This window comes from Salminus brasiliensis, chromosome 21 (assembly GCF_030463535.1).
Source record: "Salminus brasiliensis chromosome 21, fSalBra1.hap2, whole genome shotgun sequence".
NCBI lineage: Eukaryota > Metazoa > Chordata > Actinopteri > Characiformes > Bryconidae > Salminus > Salminus brasiliensis.
In genome coordinates, this window is record NC_132898.1 from 10,545,011 (window position 1) to 10,572,526 (window position 27,516).

Sequence of the window (27,516 nt, forward strand, 5' to 3'; positions counted from 1 at the left end):
ACTGCTCAGGTTTAGTCAAATGCAGCAAAACAGACAGGATGACACTTCATGACCCAAAATAACTGAAAAAAGACCTTTTTAAGGCAAAGAAATTTCTTAAATGAGTCATTTACCTGACCCCAACCCAACTGATCATGTTTTTCACTTAGCCTACTGGAGACAAAACTGAAGGCAGACATTCCAAAGAACACAGTTCACACACACCCCTACCAAACCTGCCATTAGGTATGGTGTCAATAGGTTCATGTTAATCTGCTCTAGAGAGTCCTATTGTATTGCCAAACCTTCTCTACAGGACTGAAGAAGTTTTGTGTGTGTATATTTGAGCACATTACAAGGGGTGTGCACAAACATTTGGCAATATAGTGTGTATTATATGTATATACACTACAGAGAAAAGAGAGAGCGAGAGAAAGATAAAGAGAGAGGAGGGGTTGAAGTCTAAAAGACAGTGCAAGTAGTTCACACAGAGGGGGCCCGTTAAAACAAACAATATCCTGTGTTTATCTTTAACTGGCATGAGCTGGTTTGTTCTCTGGGGGCTAATGAGATAATCAAGAAGCAAACCCTCTGCTTCTCAGTCTTTAAAGACAAAAAAAGGGAAACCATCCAATTGATCACTTATTTACGACCCTTTTTAATCGCAGGGCGTCCTGAGGGTGAAATGTGCAAGTTGTTCCTGGCCTCCCCATGGCACGCAAAACTATTCGTAAACAGTGCGTTCCTGGGTTAGCGGGCACTAACAGGCGCTTTAAGCTGCTCTGGGCTTTCAGTTGTGCTTCTTTTCCAGCTTTTAATCAGAGAGGAGCCCGCTGAGTGGCGGCTCCGTGACATGAGGCTGGTTTTCTGATTCTTTCTTATTCACAACAGCTGCTCTGCTCCCAGGGCCGGCCTTATGCTAATGGCTTTTTATCCAAAAGCTTCAATAATTGTTCTTTCTCTTCTGCTCTCTCTCTTTTTTTTTTCTCTCGTGTGCTCTTTCTTTGTCTCACTCTTTCGTTTCCCTTCTCTCCTCCTCCTCCTCCTTTACATGCTTACCTTACTGCTGCTCTTAGAATTAAATAAAACATGGCACACACAAAGGCAGGAGTAGCTTTGGTGCTGTCTGCAGTCTTGGCCTCTGCTGTGTCTACAGAAAGGCCATGGCCTGCACTACTGGCCTGTAACCCTGAGTGCTCTGTGAGCAGAAGGCATAAGCACAGACAGTGAGGGGCAGTGAGGAGATTTCGGCTGATGTCTTATACAGGAAAGGTCAAGGCTCATCTAAAGGGGAACGTGCTGCTGCAGGTTACAAATGCTTAACCTGCATCTTTATTCAGGTACTGTGTAAAAGGACTATATAGGTCTTTTTTATATCACAATATGTAGGCAGAATGTAGAATATGTAAATACTAAATCTGCAAATAAGCCTAAATGTCAAATTCACACATTTTTAAAATGGTGTACTGTGGCCCTTAAATGTTCCAGATGAGTTTCTCATCAAAAACACAAATGAAAATGCTACTTTATTAAATATTAAAATGTAAAATTTCATATTGTAAGAGTTCTGTCCATCCAACTGTTATTAAATGGTATTACAGAATCAGACATTTAATCATCAAAAAGAGTGTTATTATAGTTCATATATATATATATATATATATATATATATATATATATATATATATATATATATATATATATATATGGATCATAATGTACCAGTTAGTAGAACATGATAGATAATAATAACAGACAGGCTATGTCTGTACATTACACACACCACTATACACTATTTCACCCCTTTCACCTCCAAGTACCTCAAAGTAAAGCCGAGTGTGTGTAGGCAAATGCTGACTGGGCCAGGGGTCATTTTCAATATGTTAGTGTTAGAAATTCCTGGGTTGGAAAACATAAGTTAGTTTGGGCTGTAGGACGGATGTTGAGACTTTGAGAGATAAGAGATGAAAGAGCGAAGCTGAGAGCAAACTCAGATTTTACAGGGGTGATGAGCCCTAATGGCTGTTAAGCCAATTTCCTTTATTTTCTTTTACCTTTTTTAAACTTTGTTATATTTAGCATGATTTTTGTCTTAATTTATATTTTTCTTCGCTCTCTCAAAATTGTTTTGTCCAATAAACTGGCAAAACTACCTTCTATTTTATCCCTTTAACATGACACTCAAAAGTAAGCTGAGGTGCATTTTGTTTCCACTGATACTGTTTCCGATGTTTCTACAACTTAACTGAGGTCCACATGTGGTAAATGCAATTGATTCGACATGATTGGAGATTGCCAACACCTGTATGTATAAGGTTCCACAGTTGACAGTATGTCAAAGCAAACTCAAAGTCATGCGGATGAAATCTTAAACAGAGATTCCTGAAGAAAACCTGCATTCTAGACATAAGGCGAAGGTTTACCTTCCAACAGGACAAAAACCCATAGCGCACAGCCAAGAGAACAAAGAAGTGGCTTCAGCATGCAAGAATATGGCAAAAGGAATATGTAAAAATGTCCAGATACAAGTGTGCCAAGACACCTTAAAGCTGTAATTGCAGCCAAAGGTGCATTAACCAAATATTATACTAAAGGTGTGCACAGTTATGTAATCTCTAAATAAATTATTTTTGTCAGTTTAATAAAATTGCATATTTTAAGTAATGATTATTGTGTGTAGGTGCAAAGAAGCAAAAAATTTACTTGAAGTAAAATTAACTTACTCATAGTATAAGCCTGTAAATAAATAAAACATGGAGAAGATGAAAGAGGTGTGCAGACTTTCTGGCTTGACTATATAACATAAATTTTTTTCTAATGGTCACTCCTTCTAAAATCTTAAACATTTCTAAAATCATCATACTGGAAGGAGAAAATGAAATAGCAGTAATGCTTTTATCCAAAACAAGTCGCTTCATACACTTAGACTAGACTACTGCTAGACTATGTTTGTAACAAACAATCAGGAAATATGTCAGTACAGTACAAATGTGAACAAATTACTAAAACAATTTAGTAAAATTACTTATTCAAACATTTAAACGGGTACTGAAAATGGTTGCCTGAATTTTAGCTATTAAGTGTGCGTTCTAGATCTGAACATTTCTGAGGTAACATACTGGTGCAGGGCATCTGGATGGGGTCGGAATCGGTGCGGTAGTAGCCACTGCGGCAGACACAGTTGGTGGCTCCAACGTTAGTGGTGCGGCTGTTGATGGGACATTGCAGGCAGGCCTCGTCGCCCTGTGCTGGCTTGAAGAACCCTGACTGGCAGGCTGAAACACAGATAGGGAGAGGATGAACAGAGGCATGAGATAGAATGACATTAAACCCTTCGGTGCTACAAAGAGACTCAGACATGCCAAGGAAATCGTGGGCCATGGGATTCAAGCTAAAGCACCTTTCAAAACAGCACAATCAGTGTTTGGACTGAATTATTCAAACAGTCAGCTCTCTGCTGACACATTAAGAGTGTTTCTACTTCCTGTGTTTTTATCTTCTCACAAATGCCCTCTCTTGTTGGGAAAAATATATTATTATTATTATTATTATTATTATTATTGTGTATATGTCATTGTCTAGTTTCGAGAGAAAAATGGATAAAGTGTGAGACTGATGTGACCGAAAGATTGCCGAGCCTGAGAGAGAAAGCGATAAAAGAAAGGATGAGAGAGAGCAAAACTGTTGAGAAAAATAAATATTGAAGAAGTGAGGAAAGCAGGAAGAATAGGGATGGAGGGAAATCAGATTTTTTTTGTCCTGGAGTACAGTGTCAGGTCGCGTTGCTGATCTGCATCTACTGAACGGATAAGTGGGACTCCTTATCCCCTCTTTTTCACCGTTCGCTTTTATCTTCACCTCACATACCCCCCCATCGCTCACGGCTTTGGAAAGACTCCCAGAATGCACTGCACCTGCTGGGCACTGGGTCACACTGCTGTGTTTTATTGAGCTGGGGGAAAAAAAGCTAAGCTGGGGAGATTTCCTTAGGTAACCCTCTCTGAATTTAACCTTTACACATCTAGAAGTTTTATATACTATTACTTAATGATGTAAAAAGTCTTATCTTATGTTCTTATGTTCACCGCTCACATCCGTGCAAGCTGCTGTCCACATTGCGTGCTGTATGCGCGATGCTTGGTGGTTGGGCGCAAATGTAAGAGGTGCTCTCAGTATTAAGGGACGAGAATAAAGGAAAGAAAGAAAGAAAGAAAGAAGGAACACAAAAAGACAGAGTAACTAGTAAAGACAGACTGTGTGTGTATGTGGGGGGGGGGGGGGCAAAAAGAGGCTGAATGCTCTGGCTGTGGAGGCAAAAAGGACAGTTAAGAAGATTCCTTACAGACTCCTTTTTCTCCAAGCCTTGCATGCTTATTGCCTGTGCTCAGTCAAAGCAATAAAGCACATACACTTTGTCCTCCATAGTCTTAACTGGCCATCACTGCCTGAACTGTGTGGTGAAAGGGCCAAGGAAAAGGTCTAGCAAGTGGTTTATTTGAAGAGAGAGCAGCTCCCTGATAAGGTTCATTACAAGTCTTACCTAATGAGCTGGGCTGATAAAACCATTAAGTGACACATTGGAGATATTTTAATTTAAAATGATTAATAAGCTTTAAATAGAACCAAAAATGGTTCTACTATTGTTATCTATAGTCAAAGACCATTTATCAGTACTATATATAACCTTTATTTGCTAGGTGTAGGGGTGTTCAAAATGTTCATGGTATATAACAAATACACTATAAGGGATAGAAGGGGTGTCCATAAACATTTAAACATAGAACAGAATACTGTTTTTAGTTTTGTTGTGAGGTGAATGCAAAATAGCTTTGTAACTTTGTAACATCCTGTTTCACCCTATGTATGAAATATTAAATAAAATAATCAATTGTGATTGATTATTATTACATTTAAGCAGTATTCAACATTTATTTATTTATTTATTTATTTTCCTGTAGGGCACAGCATTTCTGGCAAGGATTTCCATTGGGTTAAGTCTGGGGAATTGTAGTTCCACATTAAAGAGCTCAGAATTTGAGAAACAGATTTTATTGTAAACCTATTGTTTACTATAAAAAAGCTCTATAATGCTATATACTATGCACACTAAGGTCTGACTGATACAACATATTGCTCAATATTGACAACCCAAGTTTATTGGTAATCACAAAAAATGCAGCAGTATCTTGCAGATGTTTTTTTAGGTTGCAACACTGATTGGATTTGAACCTGCAAACTACAGGCAGCTCTTCTCTCAACGCTCCAATATGTATATTATATAAGTTCAGCTCAATTAAATCAACAGTTTCACTGAACCCGAAAAAGAATAAACCGGTGTTTTGACCTCTGAATGTTGGCAACAGCAACTAAAGAAGCCAAACAAAGCCAGATGCACAAAACGTCAAGGTGTGTAATGTAGTGGATAAGAAAAAAAATAAGTTGCTGTGGATAAGAAAAAAAAAAAAAAAAACTATGAAAAATGTTTTCAATATGATGGTAAATGTTTTCTTTATATTTATGGGGCATTAAATCTATTCTGAAAATGATTTAGATCATATGATGCAGTAATAAAATGTAATATAGATTAATCAATCATAAAGTAGTTGTTCAGAGCAGCCCTAATACTGTAAATAATATTTTGGCCCAACCATATTTGGCCCAGTGACTTAGTCTTCATGGATTAATACCAGGGTATTTTGACTCGGAGGTCAGAGGTCAGCCAGGGCCCTTGGAGAGCATAGGTGGCATTTGGCATGTCAAGAAAAGCAGGAGAAGCCGGGCAATAAAAAAATGTTTCTTTACTTCCCCTCACTTGCTCTCTCCTTCGATCCCATTTTAACACCTCCATGAAACACAAGAGCAGAAGTGCTTGCAATACCACTTTCCCTTTATGACACACACACACACATACACACACACACACACACACACACACACACACACACACACACACACACACACACACACACACTTACACTTACACTTACACTTACACTTACACTTGTTGGATAAACACAGCACTCTCCTATTCTCTGTCTTTCCCTCTCTCCCTCTCTTTTTCTCCCTAAAGATTATAAACAAATCTCATTTTTTCCACATCCATGTCTTCCTAAAGTCTCCACCAGGAACCCTTGACCTGACAGTCGTCTTACAAAAGTGCACACACACCCTTTTGGCACGTCTCGGTTTAGGAGCGCAGCTAAATATTCCACAACACAATCTGATGGTGGCTAAGAGGCTTTAATAACTGGCCCAAACTGATGTGGGAAAACGTTCTGCAAAAAAATATACAGCACCAAAGCGATAAAGCACTTCAGGCCACATTACTCCTGACATGTTTTTCCTTTCTTATGATTTATGGGCAAAAGAATGGTGAATAAAGTGAAATATGAGGTTTCCACACTCAGGCAAAGTGTCAACAGTGTCCCTGAACGAAGCATGGACTAAGGACTAAAGAGTAGAATAAAACCTCAGAGCATTCGGTAAAAAGCCCTCGATAGTGCGAACGTGGAAATAAGAAGTGGTGCTGCACCAGAAGAGAAAAATAGAACAGACGTCTATATAGAGATAATTAAACACATGCGCAGAGAGAAAAATGTCCACAAAGAAAGACGAGCAAGAAAGAGAGAGAGAGAGACACAGAGTATTATGTTCAGTACAGTAAAGTCCCAAATTTAAAAGGAGATTTTGATAATTGATAAATGATTAAACGCTTCTAATTTGTATCAGAGACAGTGAGAAAATGCTTATGTATAGATTATATAACAATATGCATATTTGCTTCAAATAGAACTTGAAAAAGTACTTTAACTTCAGGATTAGCTACAATCAATAAAGTAAACATTTCTAAACTAAAAGAGCTTCACACCTCAAACAAAGCTGACCGACTTACACTTAGGGTTGAGGAAATGTGTCTTCAATTGGGTGGTCCATGTAAATCAGTAATGATGGTGAATGTCTTAGTGAGCGACTGTACCCCATACTGATGAAGGAAAAAGGAGACTTTCTTAGAGAACAGCAGTTTGAGTATGAAGAGCAATGCTGTGTCAGCTGTAGCCTAGAGACAGACAAAACCTCTGATTAAAAAACACACCAGCCCTTCGATTCCACCAGCGTCCACACTGGAACTGTCTGGCTTGTTTGATCACTAACACATGCAAGATCCAGAGTTGTTTTGCCCCTATTTTAAAAATTCCAGCAAGTCCCTGCAGCTACATGAAGTGATACAGGCCGAGAATATTGTTGTTTTTATTGGTTTTTAAGTTTCTATTTATATCATTAAACAAATAAGCACACTTTTGGAACATTTTAAGTCCCATGTCAGTTTTGACAGATGTGATGAAATTCGCTATTAAGTGAGGTAGAAAAGGAAAGTAGCCTACAGCCTAATGGAATTTCTAAACACTTCAGGTCTAATTTCACAGCAGGTCCGTCAAAAGGCTCCAGATCACCTCAAAGTGCTTCCAGGCACCGACAGCAAACAATAACTTGGCTGTAGCTGTTATAAAAAAAAAACAACTGCTGCTAAAAACTAACTGCCCCGTTCTCTGTCTGCAATTTTTTTGCGTGTGTTTATTGCTCCTAATAACTGGCATAGACTAAAAAAATGACCAAAAAAAGTAGTAGAAGCATAATTGAAGGCTTTAGTGTGGGCCCAGTGTGTAAAACCCACATTGTGAGACGGCTGAAGGTGCCAGAACACCAGTCGGATTTTATTGCAGGTAATTTGCTGGTTGTTTCAAAGGTTTCCAGAGCATTTCATCCACACTGATTTATGCAGGCACTAAAGGAGCACATCAAGCCACAAATGGCTCTGTCTGAGTGTGTGTGTGCTCGGTTTAGGTAGTGGATAGTGGATTTTATGTGTGTGTTTGTGTGTGTAAGTGAATGTGTGTGTCCAGCCACTGGATATGGGTTCTCCATCAGTTATTGTGAAAAAAAAAACATTTAAATAATAATAAATACATTTAGTTATATAAGTAATTCTGACAATTTTTGATCTTAAGAGTTAGCCCAGCCCTGAACACACAAAATGGACAAAAGGGTAAACCGGCATTTACTGTTTATGGTAACTGAGTAATCAAAATGATAGCTCCTCAGCTATCAGATTATATAACGACATGACATAATTAGGTTTACTTTAGTGTTTTCACTCTTTATGGTGGCTATGCTAATTGTTAGCTCCAAGCTAAGTGCAGCATCACACAACTCACTCCACTGCTGCCTATAGCGGATGAGTGCAACCTCTAGTCCAACTAGCTGTTGGTAAATGCAGCTTTAAGTCTTGGTATCAGCTTTATTTGCAAACGGAGCCACTGAATTTGGTAATATGTGGTTTCCATTTGATAAAAACTAAACAGTAACACTGTCAAGAAAAGAACACAGTAATAAAAAATATATTTCCATTTATTTCAAACGTGAATGGGCAATTAATCACGTGGACAATTTAACCCAATTGAACAGACAGGAGAGATGATGTGTTAGGGGGATAGATTGTACATAACTGTTGCTAATATTTGTTAATAATAATAGTTATTATATATTATAATAGTTATTATAAATATTGCATCATTATTATAATACCAATTGCACAATAGCTAGCTTTACCTGTTGTTCTCAGCTTTATATGCCAGTGTAGCAACAACAATATCATATCGTTGAACCTGCTAATATGTGATTCACATTTAATAAATAAAGTTAAATAGCAACGCTTTTTTGAGATAAAAACTTCAGTAATAATCAGTAAGTATCTTTCGATACATTTTAATCTGCTGTACCAATTTACAATATAGCTGTTTCCTGCTTTTTTGTTGGTATTCTTGCACATTTTAGCAAAATAATAAAACAATAATGGCTAATCCACTTAAACTTGCAGCTACTGGTTAGGAGAAAAACTCAATAGCTTTTTACATGTACACTCTCGCACATCTAGCAAAGCCTGTATAAACAAATGTTGCAGACAACACATGCACACAGGTCCCCCCCCAGTCCCCACCCGTCCAAAATGGCAGCTTTGTCTGCAAAGCGGGCTGAATATGTATATAGTACCACCTCCTTTTTTCCACCGCCTGTCCATTCAAGTGCTCCAAAGCCAGTCTGAAACTGCTGCATTTAATAAAAGCTGCATTAAAAGAGACACATGGGAGAGGTGTGTGTACGTGTACGCCTGTGTGTGCATGTGTGTCTGAAAAAGAGAAAGGATGAAGGGGGATGGGGATGAGGGAACCAGGGGATGCTAGGTTTTGTTAGCGCAGCAGAAAAAAAGTGCTGAAAGCACAGAAAGAGAAAAGGGATTTTCTTTGTGGGATGAGAGGGGAAAGGTCCTAGTGTGGCGGGGGAACTGTCTTTGTGTGTGTCTAAGTAGGTGTGTGTTTTAGGGGAGGTTGATAAAATAAGTAATTGTTATCATGATAAATTACATTATCATAAGCTTCCGCAAGCATAACAAGGATAAATAATATTTTTATAATTTATAGTTTTTAGTGACCATCAGTTATAAACAGCCACACTCTCTAAAAACTGTTTATTAGAATAAAGGGAAAAAAATGATAATCAAGCATACTCTTTTAGGTGTTAAAATGTTAAGAATGTAGGATATTTTAATAAATGCTTTATTACGAACAAAAAGATAGCTAATATAAGATACCACATAAGTGAAAACAGCAGCTATGATAGACAATGTTTCAACAACAGTTTTACTGTTTCTAAACCCTGCTGAAAGTAGTTAGTCTAGTTAGCAATAAAGCAGCACTAGTGCTATCTCTGCCTTCACAATCACATCCTTAACAATACATGCAACATGGTAACATTAAGGGATTCATGCGGAAGGGTAGAAACTTGTAGCATTGTACCTCATATATGCTTATATAAAACGGTCACATTTTACAATCATGGGCATTTTGCCCACTTTGTGTGTGTCTATGGCGGGCTTTGATTATGACATTAAATCTTTTCATAGCACAGAATTGTTTATATAAGCACCTGAAATCTCAAAATAGATTTAAAGATACCCACTAATCCTGTGAAGCTACAAATAAGAGCACAACTTTCTAAATATGGTTTGACATTTTCAGCACTGGTTGGAACTGACCCACTGTTAGCATTTAAGCTTTTCACCGGTGGCCAAATGCTTTACCAGCCCACCCTTTTTTAGCAGTGATCATCTGTACTGTAAAGGTGATGAAAAGGTTGAGCCACTATTCAGCACAGAGACAGACAGAGAGTTTGGCAAAGCATCCCCAGGCTTCTCAATTCAATTAAGGGACCAGGCCTGGCCAGCTAATTCAATCAAGACTGTGTGAAAGCAATTAGATGACTGGCATTCGACTCACCCCACCACACAAGCACACATTACAGATTCATTTCCATCTCTGGGTCTCCCTGTCTGCTACAATTAACATGCATGGATCTGTCCAGGGATTTACAAAGGCCTTAACCACTAAATCTGGCGTGGCTATCACCAATCTTTGTCTCACTTATTGACACTGTATTAGTATGGGTTGAAACTAGTAAAAACTTGCAGAATACAAAATAATTGAAAAATAAATAAATAAATAAAAATTGCTGGCTAGCGCTACAAGCCTCAATTGGTAATGCTCAATTCATGATTTCAAAATGACAATACATTATACCTCACTGTAGTGTAGAAAACAGCTTTGTCCATGTTTACATGTTGACAGTTCTGACATTTCTGATCCCACAAGCTACATATAAGCATGTTAATAGAGTGTGGCTAGCTGTGCGTTCTGGCAATTTAAATATGTTTGAGGCTCAAACTTTATGAGTCTTTCCATAACTTTAAAAGCTCTAATATGCATGAAAGGCTGAAATACACGCAAACCTCCCATCAGAATTTAGACATCCATCTCATCCTGTGAACGCATAAGTGCGGGTGAGATTAGCTCCAGCAGTTGTCATGGCGCTCCTCAGACAGTCCCAAATCCGCCTAGCGGGTGCCGCCGGCACACAGATTAAGCGGACCGGTGAAGTGTGTGTGTGTGTGTGTGTGTATGTGAGAGGGGAGATTACTGACAAAAATGTGTGTAACACCTGGAAAATGAGCTCTCCAGGGTGGCCGCAACAGCTGGAAGGGTGTGTGCCTGTGTGCTTTGTTACACGTTGTATTTGCTTACACATTCACACACGCACACACACACACACACACACACACACACACACACACACACACACACACACAGAGCAGATTTATATATATAAAAAAATATACATATATATATATATATTTTTTTTTTTTTTAAAACACGTCTGGCAACAGCTTTTGGCTTCAGCCCAAAGGACAACTTTATCTCTCAGCATGTATGAATGGCAAAGGAGAAAATTACCAGGTTGTTGCTGTGTGTGTTTGTAGTGGTGTATGTGGCTTTCTTGAGCTAGCTACATATATCCACACAGCAGGTACAAAGACAAAGGGGACAGGGGGAGAGAACAGTAGAAATAAGTGTACACTAGGCCTGCAAGATACCGATTCAATTGTGTTTTGTAATCATGATGCAATTTTGTTGTATGTTCCTCACTATGTATTTCTACCATCAGATGAGAATTTTAGTGTATCTTTGTACAGCTGACCTTTACATTCTGTGAATGCTTCATGATGAATGGACCAACAGAATTGGTCTGAAATTGTTTGATAAATATTGTTACAAACAGTTGATATAAATTAATAAAAATAATTCAATAATATTATTTCCCTTCTCATATAAAAGGTACTATTTTACATTGATATTAAGAGCCATGTTCACAATCTGCCTACATTATTTTGACCAAAATGTATTTAGAATTATTTGATTAATCACATGAATGTCATCAGAACACACTCAGAAACACTAATGTGGTTTAGAAAAACACTGTGAAAATATTGTGATTTTAGAGTCTCATTCACATATTGTGGCCTTCAATTATTTCACTCTAAAGAGCCCGAGAAGAAAAGAAGAAAAGTAAAAATGCCTCTTATTCTGCATTTCTTTTTCATTTATTACAAAGTTTTACAGATATTTTAAGGTAGAAATGGTGCATAATTATAGCACAATACATTTTACATGCCGTAATTTACATTAAAATTACAAAGGCAGCAGTTTCACCTGACCTGTACCTGTCTGGCATTTTTGTCTTAGGAAAAGTTATTGTTGGAAGCAGCCAGTTAACCACATCCAATAATATTCAGACAAGCTGCAAGACCCATGTTTTATTGAAAACATCACTGTAAACTCGCAACATAGACAATAATGAGTGTTACCTGAATGGGTTTTACAAGCTTTGAGGCTCACATTTCACATTACTAGCTTACACTGAAAATGTAACATTCCTAGTTGAACTTCAAATATGTAAAAACAAACAATATAATTTATTATGTGTTATTTGTATTATCTTTTTTGTCCATCACTGATGAGAACAACTCCATCAAATAGCATTATAGACTAATTTAGTAGACAAGATTAACAATGCTGATGGTTTAGCACAAAAAAATAAACAATTATTTCCACATCTAGAAATAATGTGTAGAACTGCAGATCACCCCTATCAAACCCTCCATACACACATCCTAGAACATAAGTACATAAATAGAGGCTTCAGAGGAAGCACCTGAATAGATTCGGGCAGAATCATTTCATGCATACGGACCACTTGACTGATAGCTCACAGGGGGATGTGAGTGGGATATTTGATTGGGGGTAGACCCCCCTATTTCTATCCACCCTCTGTCTCCTTTCCATCAGTGGAGCTGGCTGCAGATGGTTGGGGCGGAGCAAAACCCAGCACATGCATTTGTCTCCATTAAAGATGGTTGCCAATCATGGACAGCTGTCCAATTGCAAGTAACAAACTCTGTTTCCTCTGTAAGAGATCTAAAGGTACAAGGCTGCCCATCACTGGACTGGCACTCTGGAAATATATTGTCCAGAGTGATGATGCACCATCAAACACTTTTGGGATATGTTGCAGTGGTGAACACTGAAACACTGTCAGAATGAGTTGGAATGATGGCACTCCACTGGTCAGCTCCACTGACACCTTTAATATAAGTGTGGGTGATAGAGCTCCATTGAACACTACTGGGATGAGCTGGAGTGCTGTTTGTAATCCAGAGCAAATCTGCCAACATATGGACCTTTATAATGTTGTGGCAATATGGTATCAAGCCTTTTCAGAAGAGTAGATGCTGTTGAGGCTTTTTAGGAAAAGAACATCAATGTACTAACATCTTTGATTTCAGTTTAAATGGTAGAAAAACAGGTGTCTGGGTACTTTTGGACATATTATGTATGTGTGTTTGATAAAAAGACTCTGCTCTTTGACTTCACAAGACACATACAAAGAAGTTTGTTGAAGGTCACGCTACAAGCACCTTAGATATCAGTGCTTACACTAATATATCACAGTGTCACTTAAAACAGCAAGTCAGGGCCACAAGGCCAAGCTACTGCAAGCTGATGCCTTTGTATCAGCCACGTTTGGACTAGCTTTACTAGCAGTAGGTTCTTTCTTCCCCTGTCCTGCCTCAGGTGGCTAAGCTGTATATGGAAGAGCAGGAGAAAGGGGAATCTGATGGTGAAGGTTATCTCATGTCACCATCTCTTGGGCTCGTTTGTCAGTGCCACAAAAGACAAGGGATCACCCTTTGTACCAGAGGGAATGCATTACATCAGGTAACGCTCATACAGAGATTAGCATGAGAAGTCTGCCAACATTCGCTCATAATTTAGTATGAATTATTCCAGCTACACATATGTGGGTTGTCACCCTCATAAAACAACATTTTATATACCCAAAACAGTAAGCTTACAAAACAAGGGGAAAGAAATATCCTGTTTTTTTTTTCACTTTTTGTAATATACTGAAACACTTTACTTTTAAAATGTGGCTCTCATATCCAGTCCACATTCGGTATATACATGAGGATGAATATAAATACCTGCAGGGTGAACAACAGTAGTCATATATTAAGAAGAGGTGGTGCAGTGCAGTGTATGTCTCATTTGATGTGTAAAAATGTGTTGCAATGCAGATATTAAAGATAAGGGCAAAAATAAGTAATTGCAATCGGGCATACCAAAGGCCATAGTATGAATGGAGTAGGGGAACTTGCAGGTGTGTCAAAGCGTATGGCCATACGGGTCTCCCTGCAATGGCAAAAATCCCAGTCTATAGGAAATTCTTGTCACTCTCACCATTGTTATGTCTTGATGAATGGGTCAAAGCAACTCCCAAACAGTCTTGGGTCCTGGGTGTTCCCAGTATGCAGTGTACCAAAAGTACTCCAAGGAATGACAACTAGTGCACCGGCAAATATCTGGTCTGGCCTATCTGGTCCGATCTTACAGTTATTGTTATTGCTGGCTATGTCTTGTGGAGTCCATGGCTGGAGCTGTTTTAATAGCACAGTGGGGGCCTCCACAATATTTGGCAGGTGGTTCCAATGTTGTGGCTAATAGATGTAACTCTGTCCATTTGCGTTGAAATGATGGAGTGTTTCAGCTGTGTGTTTTAACTGCTTTTATAATTAGGCATTATACAAGGGTATACAATATACAGCAGATTGGAAGAGTTCACATTGTCATTTTTACTATTTACAATAGTACACAAATTTACAAAAAATAGCCTGTTCTGTTTGGGGTTCATAAAAGCAAACAAATATCAAAAATAAAATACATCCATATGGATGTATACCTGTTCAGGAGTTGAAACGAAATGCTGGTAAGCTTGTAAAAGCAAGTATGTTCTTGATGTTTGTTGCTTGCTTAAAATTTGGACAACTAAAACATAAAAACATCTGGCCATTTACAGTATGTCTTACAGGCTGTGGCCTTTTCATTCACAAAACGTCATTGAGCTGGAGCATCCAAATCCCAATATTAGTGTTTTGTGGTATTTTGGGGCTGATAAGGTTTTATGCCTCTTTGGCAGCTGGATCAGATCGATATGCTGGGAGGCTTCATGAGTTTTGACTCTGCCCGTCAGATCCTGGCCCCTAAACTCCAAATGTGCCCTTTTCTCAAGGACGGCAGTTGCCAGGGCAACCACAGCAGTTGCTCCGCTTGGTCCTGCCTTGTTGTGTATGCATCTCTCGCTCTGGTCAAAGGCGTGAAAGAGCAAAGAGGGAGACTGCTCTCTAGAAACCAAGGTGTGTTTAGAACAGCCTCAGAATATGAATGGAGAGAAAGAAAGAGAAAGAGAAAGAGAAAGAGAGAGAGAGAGAGAGAGAGAGAGAGAGAGAGAGAGAGAGAGAGAAACAGAATGTGTGTGTGTTGGGGGGGTGAGAAATCAGCATCAGGAAGCAATCTTAGTACAAACAAAGAAAGGTCCTTTGTAGAGAAGAGCTCACAAAGGATGAAGACGCCTTTCTTGTCCACTCTCTCTACTTTAAATACAGCGGCCTATCACTTCGCTACAGTCCTCTAAGACACTGCATCCTATGAAAAAGACTTGCCCACATTTCTAGAAAAACACAGGTGTTTTGAAAATGAAGATGCTTCAGGTTTGCACTAAATGGACAACAGTGTTTAGCTTGAGTAAACAGAAGTAAGGTATGCAGCAAGCAAAAGGGAGAGGGAGAGAGAGAGAGCGAGAGAGAGAGAGAGAGAGAGAGAGGCAAAGACAGAGAAACAAAGAAAAACAGTGAACTTGAGAGAAGAACAAAAAAGACGGGGGGAAGAGAGAATGAAAACAGAAAATCATACAGGTTAGGCAGAATGAGACAAAGGGGAGAAAGAGAGAGAAAGAGAGAAAGAAATTAGACCAGGAGAAAGAGAGATAGTTAAACCAAATAAATAAACAAGTATCACAAAATTTTTGTTTTCCTGCCAGGATGTAAGGAAGGGGTGAAGAGGAGCAGCTGGTAGAGACAACACACACACACACACACACACACACACACACACACACACACACACACACACACACACAGGCACACAGGCACACAGGCACACACATACATAGAGGCAACAGGGGGAAAAAATGCAGGTTAAGTATCAAATTAATTTGCTTCCTCCGCTGTATCAACCCCATATCACTGGAGTATATTTATGCAAGATCATATCAGAACTGACCAAGAGGTCTTAATGAGCCTTCAGGGAATCCAGCAGCTATTATCTATTCAATCCGCAAAAGCAACAGCTGCACAGTGCCTCCAAAAAGGGTGTGGATAAGCCCACATATGCACACATAACATAGAAACACACTCTTATGCATAAGTCCACTTAAAATTCTGATTTGATTGTAAAAACAAAAAATAAAACGGGATTGATCCACTTATCTGAGTTATCCACAACAATCTGCGCTGTTTGGTTTGTAGTTTACACAAATTTGTTACAGTAATAAGGATGATTTTGGCTGCTCTTATGCCCGAAGAAAGAAGGAGAGCGTATTTCTCATCTATAGACTGACGGCAGAGAGGAATGTGCTCTGCAGTCGTTTCTGGATTATATATCACTTTGCTTCATGAGTCGCAGACCTCCGGAGAAACTGGATTTCTATAGTTGTGTGATGAAGTTTCAATAAGAAAATGATCACATTGCACTCAAGAACACTGATCTTGAATTCAAGGCTTGGTATTCTTGTATTAATCTTAAGACTAATTTAGAATCCTAAATTAATAATAAATAAGCTGTTGTGTAGGGCTGCACAGCATGAGCAAAATATTGGTAATAAGACTGTATTTCTAGATACACAAGACAGTGATTGCATTGTCTTGCAATACATTAAATCACAAACTAAGACATAAATACAGTCTGTTTTTAATTTGTTGTTTTTGTGAGGTCACAAAAACTTCTTGATGCAGACGTTGGCAATTCTGAATTGCAAATGTCAAATAACAATGTTTTTTCCACAAATGACAAAAATGGATTTAGTAGATGTTAACTGGCAACAATGTTGACAGAACGCAAAAGACACAAGATGGATGAGCAAGAAATCCTTAAAAGTTTATATGGTTGAGGTAGACACTTGTTCGATCGCAACCTTTATTGCTAAGGATCTGCATCCATATTCAATCATTGAGAACCAGGGCTTTGGAGATATGTTATGCACTTTGGAGCCAAGATATAGCAGTGCCCCGTTATTCGAAGTTATTTTACTGGCACAACAATCTCCATACTCTACAACAAGACCAAAATCCGAGCAATAGAATCACTGAATAATACAGGTAGCATAGCTGTCACCACAACTGCACATTTTATCACAGATGAGTGGAAGATATTGTAAGTAAATTCATTATGGATCATTGAAAATAATTTGAACTACCAAGTAGGCACACAGTGAGAAAAAAAAAATAAATAAAAAAATGTTCTCAGACTTCTCAAGTGACTTGGGGCTTCAGTGTAGAAGTTTTATCACACCATGCCGTTAATTCAATAGCAAATACAGGTCAAAGCAAGTAGAACCTGGCACAAACTCTTTCAAGACTTTCAAATGCAAGCAAAGGCTCGCATCGAACTGTGCCAAAGAAAACGCTCAATACTCTGCAATCATCGCTCTGCTTCCCTAAGGCATCTACACCTGCACTGTGGCAGACAGTGTTTTGTTCACTGGTGATTTCTTCCAGAGGTTTGAGTGCAGGCCATTTAAAGGCAGGATACATTACAGGTGCCAATCATCAAATGAGGTTGTGCCCCAAAAAGAATACACTAAGGCGTGTGCGCCAATTAATTGGCCTTTAAATATGTCCATTTGTTATGGCCCACAAAAAAAACAAAAAAAAAAACAAAAAAAAAACAGCATTTCTTTGTGTCATCCAGCTCATCCAAATGTCTTCCTCAGTCTGCTTAACCTTGTTATGGAGGATCCAGGAGCAGCTTGGCGCTCTCACCCATTTGTCCCAATCAATGGAGCCTGTTAAAAGCAGACCCCAGGGGTCAGGGGAAATTAAGCGGCCTTGCTTGTATTGGAGAAGGGGGCTGGGGCCCGGGGGTGCGCAGAGTGGGGGAAACGAGCAAAGGCCTCCTTATTGCCATGGCGACGCAGTGTCCTAGCCTGCTCTGTGTGTTCAGCCTTTAGGAATAACAGCACTTTGGTGGTGAGGGAGGTGTTTGTAATTAACTTACTCAGTGCTTCCAGAAGGACAAGTTTACTGGTGTGTATATATTCTTTAAAATAACACTGATTTTGGAGGTTATGTATTTAAAAGTTTACCTGTGATTTAAACTGATGCAAACTTTTCATAATTTTTCTTCACATAATTTTTTTTACAGTCCAGACCAACCTGGTGCCTGAAAGTTGCTTCTTTAGTTTTGCACGAGAGCTACATGCCAAGATAGCTAACAAGGATGCCTATAACAGTTGACATTGCACAAACACTCAAATGGTCCTTTCTCTCCTTTTTTTAAGTATATCAAGGATATCAGTGCTTAAAAATAAGAATGATCAACTGTATTTTTCATTTCAAACTGTGTAATTAGTCCTGTTTAATTGCATAAGGCACAGCACATTTTGAATACAAATCACTGCACTAAGTATGGGAGAGTATTTGAATAGTAGTTATAAAGAATATGTTGCTACTGATGCATTTTATCTGTAATTATTTGTATTGTGATAAATATTGTCACATGAAAAATGTCTTATTATGCCCTAATTGTGGCAAACATTGTCCAAGCAAGTATATGTGTTTACAGCTAACTTGCCTAATCATATCTAATTGCTGTGGCTGCAGTTAAAAAACAAGTTAATGTGCCTACACAATTTTTAGTCTATGTGGCACTAAACTAAATTGTATATTAAAAATGGTAATGCACACAGTAATGCACCATAATGGCATTTTATGTTTCTAAACAAATGCAGCTGAATGTCTTTGTCTATTATATGCAGTTACATTAGCCATGTAAACCCAGTGCAAACATTCAGTTCTAAGCTGTTCCTTAAGGTAAGGGTGTGGGCCATTTTTGTAAGTCAAAACAAATGCTCCCCAAAGTATCAGTGAGTGTTTTCCCTTTTTTGTAAGACCACACTTTGCACTGGACTGTATTTGGATAATTTTCCCCCAAATGCTTTGTAAGACTCTACTCCAGTTTTGTCTTGAGGATGTGTTTTATATTACGACTGCTAGAGCGTTTTCTCACAGCTTAGGCTTAGTGTTGATTTAGTGCGTTATTAAAATCCCACCTCAGATCATGAGCACTTTATATGAAACCACGACAGTAATCTTTGCCTGAGCACAGAGCATTAGAAAAACAAGACTCCAGATATCCCTACACTGAGTGTGACAGGATGCAGGCAAGAGGGACCTGTTCAACATTGCATTAAAGCTGTCAGAAAAATAAATAAATGTGCTCAGGTAGGTATACATTCTGTTTTAATGCAGAGTGTACAAAAATCACAAATTGTGAAAGAATTTTTTAGACTTTGGTTACAGAGATCCCAATTCGTTCACTGGTCACTTAACATCAGTGGACAAGACGAGTTTCGATTCCAAAGATGGCCAATGGCAAATTTGACACAGTAAAATCTATAGATTTATACATTTATTTAGGTTTTACTCACCTATAGGACAACAGCAAAATCTATAAATGAACAAAAATGAGGAAACCCACGATGCATAGTGTACCAGTAAGAAAATGGTTTAAAATCTCCAGTAAGTGAACTGCATGGCTCTATTAATATTAGAATTGTATGGCTGAAAGTACCAATAGAAGTAAAATTTCACAATGGACAATGGTACGGCATAAAAAACTAAACGGCTTTAGATAACACACAGTTCTTATCAAGTGACTTTTTTTAAACACTTTTTCATACCATTTTCATTACCAGTTAATAAAATGTCAGACAAGTTGAACAATCTAATACCATTCACAATCACATATTGAGAAATTTAAGAAACATTGACCAAGATGTTTTCACTTGCCAAAAAACAATATCGGAATTGTCAGCAGACAGACATTTTCTTTTCAGATAGGCAAATGCTTGTTTATAATCTGGCATGCTGCACACGTGAATCTAAAATGATCATTTAAATGCATCATCTCCGACATGCAATAAGCTTATAAGGCCACTGCTGATGCCTAGTTTGCAGGGGGCTTAACCGTGGACATGGAACATCATATGGGTTCATAACACAAAAAAAAGACTTCCCTGTCCCTCCCCCACTAAGAAAGCCAGCAGCGTGACACTTTTAGCTTGTACAGGCACTACAAAATTAAAAGTATACTGCACTGTTAAAAGTTTTATCATAGATAGCTACCATGGTAATAGCAGCCAAGGACACCTAAGGATCTACCAGGCTCCTCAGAACTTGGCTGTCCATCATTATAAGGCAACAAGTCCATCATTAAAACAAACATATAACACTGGCTTTCCCTAAGGCTACAGATGAAGCTAGCTTTCCAGCGCTTATATTCACCAATGTTGCCCATCGAGAGGAGTCTGTTGGGGGATGTTAAGATTTGGACAGTTTGAACTGTATGGCTGGAACCTTGGTTCAAAAGATTTAAATTGGATCATATATATATGGTCACATAACCTTTTATTTTACTTTTATGCTTTCTCTGGCTTTATTGTTCTCTCTAAATTAATCTATGTTACCTTAAACCAACGTGAAGTTCAACAAACTGAACTGCACTGTCATGCAAACCCTTAATAATATTCTCCAACTTACTTATTATTGATCTCATTAGTATAGACTGTACACAACCCTACACTAAGAATGCAAGCTGATGACAGTCCATTATTGTAATATAACCTGGTGGTAGGTGCTTATCAACTTACTCATATAGGCCATGTCTAGGTCGAGTATATATGACTTTAATACATGTTTATTTCTTCACTCTCTTTGAGTAGACAAAAAAAACGCATAGCGCTGAGAAGAGCAGCTGGGTCAATATTAAAGTCTTGCCAAGTCACACAGACACACACACACACACAAACGCTGGCATCAATATGGGTTTGTGTTAAAAATCCTGTTTTGTGACCGCAAAAGGCTACTTAATCTAAACGAAGCGTAATAGAACCCCTGGCGGTTTAGCTGAGAAAGCGGCATGAAACAAAGAGACTCGCTGGATTAGTCTAAGGTTCCTGGAGCTTGCAGGATTAGCCTGGAGTGCCTGGCAGGGGTGGCCAGACACTTGCACTCCATGACAAAGATCTCTCTCTCACCAGTTTGAGAAAGACATGACAGCGGATCCACAAAAAGGGGACCAAACCAAAACTAGCTGGAAAGGCCTCAGCATTATCCCACAGAGAAGCTAAAACAAAGGAAGAGGGGGAAAGAGAAACAAATAGGAGGGGAGCGGATTCAGAAACGGAGGCATTCACAGATCATTTCACAGGGGCTTTCAATAGATTGCATCAGCAGACTTCTACCAGTGTGACTGAATTTGGAATTTTAATACGGAGAAAGGATAATTTCATCCCAGCTATGGTTAGCACGCAAATGATCTGCCGCCAAGCGTGGCTCAAGCTTCTTATCTGATCATGCAGACACTGTGGAAGTGCAAGAATAACCACAAACTCAGTCCAGAAGCATGTTATATTCTATGGCAACACCTACATCAACTGTTTATCCAGACCCTTTTCCTCAGCTGCAATAACCCTTTTATCTAAGATGCAATAATATCCTATTGAACCAGTGAAATTAAGCAAGCACTCACATTTGGAGCCACAAGACACTTTTAGCTGAACAAGCTAATCAAGCATTGGCTTCAGCAGGCTTAGGTAACCTGGGCCTCCCCATGGGTCAAATACCTGCTTATCAGCACAACTTGCAGGTTATGACCAGACAAGCTCAATTAGCCAGCACTTCAGCTTTTGTATGAGGTTGTGCCTGCTTTCAACACACGCCCCATATCAACAGAACTGGGGCGTCGACTGACAAGCAGGGCCTCCCACAATAGTGCGATTGTGGCTGGCACTGAAAGCCTTGAGTGGCTCTGGAGATGAGGGCTAGATCACAGTCGATGGAAAAAAAAGAGTGACTTGAACAAATGTTAAATTAGTGTCTTGCATTGGGTTGTATGATATATTGCTACACAACGATCAAAATATTGGTCCTTGCAATACTGTTAGTGCAGAAAAGTTAACAACATTTTTGAAGTTACAAAACACCTACATATGCTTTTCATGACAACTAACAAACCTACATAAACATTTCTGAAAGCTTGTTTCAACAGGTGATATGTTTCAACAGAACTCAGCTATCATAGTCAAGTCAAGTCAAGTGGCTTTTATTGTCATTTCAGCACACAGTACACAGTGAAATGAAATTAATTTTTTTCCAGAACAAGGGTGCAACATGGAACAAAATGAGAACAAAAAGTGCAATGTGCAAGACAATATAATAAATACAATAAATACTACTCAATTCTTAGCAGAGGTATTGAGTGTAAGGTGCATAGATATTTAACAGGTAGGTATTGATAATAAGGTGCACAGAAATTGAACATGCTGTGACATTATATGCAGCTTATAATGCACATGAAACACAGCAGGTACTGAGGTAGTAAAATATAGAATATATAAATAAGATAAATAGGATACAGACAGATTAAATTGCTATGGGTAGTGGGGGTGTGGGGGGTTTAGTTCAGTTCAGTCTCTGTTGTTTAAAAGTCTGACTGCTTGTGGGACAAAGCTATTGCAGAACCGTGCAGTGACCGCACGGATGCTCTTGTACCTTTTGCCAGACGGCAGCAGATGCTGATGGCCTTACGGGTGCAGCATGTGGTGTGAATATCTGTGACAGACAGGAGAGAGACCACTATTATCCTCTCAGCTGTCCTCACTATTCGATGTAGGGTCAAACCAAGCGATGATGCAGCTGCTCAGGATGCTCTCCACAGTCCCCCTGTAGAACATGGTGAGGATTGGAGGAGGAAGCTGAGCTTTTCTCAGTCTCCGCAAGAGGTAGAGACACTGTTGGGCTTGTTGTTGGTTCTGCACCTCCTCTCTGTATGCTGTCTCATGGTTCTTGGTGATGAAGCCCACTACTGACATATCGTCTGCGAATTTCACAATGTGATTTGTGTTGTACTTCGCACAGTCGTGAGTCAGCAGAGTGAACAGCAGTGGGCTTAGCACACAGCCCTGGGGAGCACCGGTTCTCAGTATGGTAGTACTGGAGATGTTGTTGCCTATCCCGAGTGATTGTGGTCTATCAGTCAGGAAATCCAGCACCCAGTTACAGAGGGAGGTGTATAGGCCCAGCACACTTAGTTTTCCAATGGAATCACATAAGAATTGACAGCTGATGCTTGTTGGGATAAGCTTTTGTAAAGATTAAATAAGGCTTATGTAGGTGCCATGTACCATTATAAATCCCACAAAAATACTCATCAATGAGGTTGGTCAGAATGCTCATGGTACACAAAGGCATATATCCTGCCTAAGTGATACATACATATGTCATACATAGGCCACTCTTTGTAATTTTGATGTCATTTTACCCGAAGAGTTCTGTCAGCTGACCAGACATATGTAGGTAGTTTATATCCCTGTGTGTACCAGGAACATTCTGACCAACCTCAGACACTGAAGTATTTTGTGGGAGCCAAAGCTGCAGGATTCTCAAGAGTACATCAAGAGACACCTACATAAGCCTTAATTAACCTTTACAAAAGCGTTAAACCCAAAAGCGATAAAACCTTTCCCAACAAGGGTCAGCTGTCATAAAAGCCACTTTGGTAAATTTTTATATGATTCCATTGCACCAGCAAGTAACCAATGATACTTTTTGGAATAATCATTAGAAATTTCAATATATCTTGCTAGTTGACTTGAAAGGCTTATGTAGGTGTTTTGTAGTGGCATTTTGTCTATACCACCAGTTTCCCAATCTCAAAAGCCCAAACCCATACTTCTCAAAAGATATTACATTTATGATCACTAAGAATACAGTGAATAAAAGGTGTACAGATCAACCAAAAGGAGGTTGTTTTCCGTCCCTTTGACTGATGTGTTTCTCACGAATCGGGGGAAGTGCTTCTCAAACAGCTCCCAGCAGACCTTTTCACTGGTCCGCCTGCCCCAGCTGCACTGTCAAAATACATGTTTACGGATCTGGGGGTGGACTTGTGTCTCGTTCTGCTTTCATATTCAGGGCTTTGATTCTTTTCTCCTTTTTGAGGCAAAAGCAGCCAAAACAAAACAATTACATTTGTGTGAAAGCTTTGAAAGTGATGACAGATATTGGAAAGTGTCTAGGTTGTAAAAATTAAACCAAGCTCGTTGCTCTTAAGGTTTGCAAAGAACTATCAATAGAGTATCTGTCGAAACATAACGGACTGTTGCTGGACTTTTGGAGTTTTGCAATCATAACATAAAAACTAGGCACATAGTGATATTTTTGAAGGATATTTATCCAGCTTTCAGAAAACCCTTTTTTTTCCTGCACAGACCCCTCACTAGCTACGCCTTTGCTGTAGGTCTATGACTCATTTCAGCCAAAAGGCACAAAGCATCTGCTTGGACGTTCCAATGAGACACCACACCATATAGGCTGCTGTTGGGGAAGACTCTACAAATCCCAAAAAAGTGCAAGCACCATGGAAAGGAAGACCCTGGATATGGTGTGTGGCCAGCACACCATGATGTATTCATTACAGGAATTACTGTAGTTGCATAAACAACCATTACCACATAGAGATGGCATGTTCGCCCCAGTTTAGTGACTAGCTCAGAATCTCTCTCCTCCCCTCATAACAGGATGATCCAGTGGGTCTGAATGATTAAGATGAATGTGATCTGATGGCAAAATAGGTCATTATGTGAAAACATGTCATTAAGTAGCTGAGTGCCTAAATCAATATGTGACATGCTATTTATGGTAACAGGGTCACAGGTAGGAACTGTTAAAGGCAAGGGGGCAGGGGTAGTAACATCATCATGGCCTTGCACATGTGGGATTCGATTTGTGCTTATTTTAGATGCAGATGACTTCCAAATGTCTTCTCAAGCAAAGGTCTTTTTTTCTATTGAGGATAAAATAATCCCCACTGCAACTCAAGGCATCAATTGTATCCAATCCATCAATGGTCTCTTCAAATTAAAATATACATTTCTCAAGGAATTCCAAATACCCAGCGTGCATGCTTATTTCCAGCAGCTCATTCAAAGTTGTGAATTAAAACATGCAGCTCCAACCAGTTTGAACAAGGCCTGAAAGGTGGGCACATAGCAAGGCACTTTGATCACCGGGAGCTGGTCAATAATGCTAATGTGTTGTCCTGGGCCTAGTACAGCTATTCATCACACAGCTCCATTAAGCTAGACAGTAGCACAAAGCTTGGTTTGCCCCAGCCAATGCCCCCCTCCAGTTAGGGTATGTGACAGAAGGTGGGCAACATGATGAGGAAGACAAATACAAAGAATACATAAAGGGGACAGACCTATACAGGCATTCACATTTCTGACAAAAAAAAATTTGTGTCATGTCTTTGAAAAACAACCAATTAAACACTTGAAATGTCAACTTTGAAAAACAAACAAGTAAAAAAAAAAAAAAAAAATCACAAGCCTACAACAATGCAATAACATATAGGCACTACACGAATATTACTTATATCTAATACAGTTGTATCATTTACACATCTACCCAAACAGCAAACCATTCTGACTCAAACGGCACATTTAAAGAAGTATTTGCGAGAATTGGTGTTTTTTGCTCCTGGTGTAACTCACACTTTTAGCTCTGCTTAAGCAAATGATTTATTCATTATTCATTTCTGGACAACCTGAGAGATACAGAACCATCTCTGAAAGTGAAAGAAGCATGTGGACTGTCGCTGTAAAGCAATACTACAGGATTTTATACAAATTAGTGTACCATCAAAAAGGTACTCGAGTTTTTTGGTTCATTGATGTCAATGCCAAACCTGTTGTGGATTAAAATTGGTCCAACTCTAGCAAATAAAAAGTAATTGTAAATGTAATTGTTATTGCTTAATTTTAGAATTAATTAATGCAGATATTTAAGCACACAAGAAGTTTTTTAAGACAATATCCGGCAACACATACATGATTCCAATAGCTTTGTGCATCGCTATTTAAAGCTTGCTACTACATAATAGAAATACCAAGAACATAACCTGACTCATTACAGTCATAGATGATTGTTTTCTATTGATTGCTTCCTTTTTTCTTTTTCCTGTTTGGTGTTTGGTTTGACCGACGAAGTCTTTTTTGCAAACTTATGTTCCTTGCAGGCTTGGAAAATGCAATGTGGGTTGCCAGCTTGGAGAGAAGGGAGTCTTTTGGCACAAAATAGAAGGGGAAAAAAAATGAGCCACCTCAACTGCAGCTATAAAGTCAGCGGCGCCTCCCTGGGCTGCCCGCTCACAGAAGAATCCTCCCAAATACCGCGGCTGTGTTGACAGCCTTGGTCTGACCGACTTGGTCCAAACTAGTCTCGGCTTGCCCCAGACAGAACCTAACTCAACGAAAGAACGAAACCCCAAAATGCTGCCATAATCCTACATTAACCTAAATGCATTCAGGCTTAACTTAGGAGCAGTGTAGCACTGTTAGCATTACTGTACTCTCAGCATCACTGCATTGTTTGCTTTGCATTATGTTCTAATGCATAGTTGCTAGCTCAGAAGCACTGTTGCACTATTAGTATTACTACACTTTTAGCTTTGCTTAGCATTTAAAAGCAGCTTCACAATTGCAGCCCAATTACCTCTGCACTAGTGAAGCCTTGTCCACTTTTACAAGCCACTGAGCGATTCATTTTGTGTTTTAGTATGTTCAACATTCATTAGCCCAGAAATATCAAAATTCAGATTAGGTGTGGTCTAGACATGAAATATAAAACTCTACAAAAACAACAACAGCTTCAGATAAAATAAACAAATGCAGCAGACCTATTATCCTAATTAGCGTAATACTGCAACAACAGCAATTTACTACTAGAGTAGTACTTCCATCTATAAGTACACACAAGGCAGTAAAAGTGTTTAGATGGTCTCAGAAGTAAATGTTTTAAAAGCATAGTGGTATGAGTTGGAAATAGATATAAGGCTGGTGTGCATTATAAGTTCTTAGTCTGGTGCCACCACCATCTGGCCTTCTCAGAGTATGTCCTCCAAACCAACTGAATACACAAGACCACTGCACACATGGGACTGTGTCCAGGCCCCAGTTACCACTGCACATTTTATTCCATCATTAGAAACTGGGTATTATCGTATTAGGCTTGGAATGTTCTCTTTCATGAGAACAGAGCATCTACCATGGCCCAGCAGAGACAGGCAAGGAAATGCTGACCCAAAGCAGAATGAGCTCGCACATATTAACTACATTAAAGTTGAAAATTGCCAGAACATCATAACGTCATCCCCTGTGACCTGTGTGTCCAGCAACTGTTCTGTGAATTATCAACCATATTAAGTATGACAATTCTACTGGTTAGACATGATAGGATGCAGCCTCTGTCAATGGCAGCCCAACTGTGCCAAGACACAGATGCATGCAAACGTACATTAATACACCACACAGTTGTTGGACACACAGGGAACAGTTATGAATTTGTCTTTGGATCACAAAAATGTAACAGACATGGTTTCAGCTCAGGTATGTCACTAATATACTCTGATTACATTT

General features: G+C 39.0%; 1 protein-coding gene across 3 annotated transcripts in view; it reads right to left on the reverse strand.

The window, feature by feature from the left end:
• Nucleotides 1-27,516, reverse strand: part of ephb2b (eph receptor B2b) — a 173,575-nt gene that overhangs the window by 66,535 nt on the left and 79,524 nt on the right. For all 3 annotated transcript variants that reach the window (XM_072666148.1, XM_072666147.1, XM_072666149.1), the window contains exon 4: nt 3,099-3,254. In XM_072666148.1, the coding sequence (XP_072522249.1) occupies nt 3,099-3,254 (156 nt within the window). The remainder of the gene's footprint in view (nt 1-3,098; nt 3,255-27,516) is intronic.